This window comes from Etheostoma spectabile, chromosome 19 (genome assembly GCF_008692095.1).
Source record: "Etheostoma spectabile isolate EspeVRDwgs_2016 chromosome 19, UIUC_Espe_1.0, whole genome shotgun sequence".
Taxonomy (NCBI): Eukaryota; Metazoa; Chordata; class Actinopteri; order Perciformes; family Percidae; genus Etheostoma; species Etheostoma spectabile.
In genome coordinates, this window is record NC_045751.1 from 12,493,855 (window position 1) to 12,495,704 (window position 1,850).

The 1,850-nt window shown below is 45.0% G+C and overlaps 1 protein-coding gene across 2 annotated transcripts in view; it reads left to right on the forward strand.

Annotated features, from left to right (window-relative positions):
• The window catches only part of klc2 (kinesin light chain 2), a 14,775-nt gene that overhangs the window by 1,530 nt on the left and 11,395 nt on the right, over positions 1–1,850 (forward strand). For both annotated transcript variants that reach the window (XM_032499300.1, XM_032499298.1), the window contains exons 2-3: positions 1,325–1,570; positions 1,682–1,850. The exon at positions 1,682–1,850 is cut by the window's right edge and continues 165 nt beyond it. In XM_032499300.1, the coding sequence (XP_032355191.1) occupies positions 1,343–1,570; positions 1,682–1,850 (397 nt within the window). In that variant the 5' untranslated portion in view covers positions 1,325–1,342. The remainder of the gene's footprint in view (positions 1–1,324; positions 1,571–1,681) is intronic.

The window sequence follows — 1,850 nt, forward strand, 5'->3', positions numbered from 1 at the left end:
GAAGAGGAGAACAGGTGCCACCATCAAAGCAGGAAAAGTGAGAAAGTCACGATGTTGCACAATTGGCTCCTCTGTCCTCCTGCTGCTGGTGCAACGTCTCATTTACATCTGGTCAATGTTTAGACCCACATGCTCGGCAAAGGGAGTGCCTATTTACTGTTTACCAGATCTCTGCCTGGATCTGTCTTCAACTGTGAGCTGTCTGTTGACATACTGATATGGAACTTTTTAGATATTGTTTTGGATTTGGGTTATCCAAGCATCAAGATACAGCTTGAATGGTGTGTTTTCCTAAATGTTACATTAAGACTAAATTCTGAATTCATCTTTGTGTTCAAGCTCAACAAATGAACAATGAACCCCTCAGTGTTCATTACTCAGGATGACCAATGACATGACTAATGATTTTTTTTGTTTTAAAGACCACGAAACCAACGGCTTTGAATAAATAGCCTCTGGACGCGTCATCACTCCAAACTCAACTTTCATCACGTGCTTTTAAAACGTTATTGCAAAGGTCAATCAGAAATGATGGTTTATATTCAGGTTTGCCTGGAAACTTAGTGGTCAATCGATGTCACTAGCATGAGCTTTCAAAAACTCTTCCATAAACTTGAAACATCAACATTTTTGATTAGGGTCCTTTACATTTGGTTATTTGAGAATTGTGGCCAAGATATATACTGAGTAGGACACTTTACAATTAAAAAATAAACACTCTGGTGGACAAACTATGTAATGGTGTACATTTTTTCGAATTTAGTTTGCCTCACGCATCACTCTGAGTCACTCTCTCCTAGGAACAGCAGCTCTGTCCAGTGACAGCATCTCATTTTAATTGGCTTTACTGGTCACTGGCAGTTTGCAGGGTCAGTTTCAAGCTCAAAGGAATCCTCTTGTAGTAATCTGAATGGGTTTTAACTATACATATACCACACACACTCACACACATCATCACTTTTCATTGAGGGTAACTACCTAAGGGGCACGCTATGAAATGGGAAACTATTATTTAGCCGTTGACCTCTTTGAAACTGTAGAGTAAAACAGAAAGGGAGAGCTACAGAGCAGTTTTTTTTTTGCTGCAGCAACTCACCAACTTATCTCATCTGCTCTCTCTCTTTTTGTCTCATCCACCTCTACTTGACCTCAGTGACTGACAGATGAAGAATGTGGTTGCACATTGTTGTGGTGCAGCTCATGTGTGAATTGTGAGAATGTCAAGCAGGACAGGACATGAAAAAGACAATGCACACTCAGCAAAAACACCTCCCGTCCTACTGATGTGTGTGTGTGTGTTCTGTTTCTCTTCCTTTCCATACAGTGTGTATGAAACCAGGGGATGTCCACCATGGTGTATCCACGTGAAGAAGGCCTGGAGCGACTGAGCCAGGATGAGATTGTCCTCAACACTAAGGCTGTCATGCAGGGCCTGGAGACGCTGCGCGGAGAACATGCCCAAATCCTCAACTCGCTGCTGGACTGCACCCAGCCACCCGCCGCCCAGGAGAAATCTGGGCTGCTCCGCAAGAGTCTGGAGGCCATCGAGCTAGGCCTGGGAGAAGCACAGGTAAGAGTTGTCTTTTTTTTTTGTCATATGGACAACAAAACACGCCAGCAATAATTTTGCCATAACTTTACAATTTCAGCCAGTACAAATGAGAGTTTCCCTTTTCCCCAGGTGATCATCGCCCTGTCGAGCCACCTGAGCGCTGTAGAGTCGGAGAAGCAGAAGCTGCGTGCTCAGGTGCGTCGGCTCTGCCAGGAGAACCAATGGCTTCGGGACGAGCTGGCGGGGACGCAGCACAAGCTGCAGCGCAGCGAGCAGAGCGTGGCCCAGCTGGAGGAGG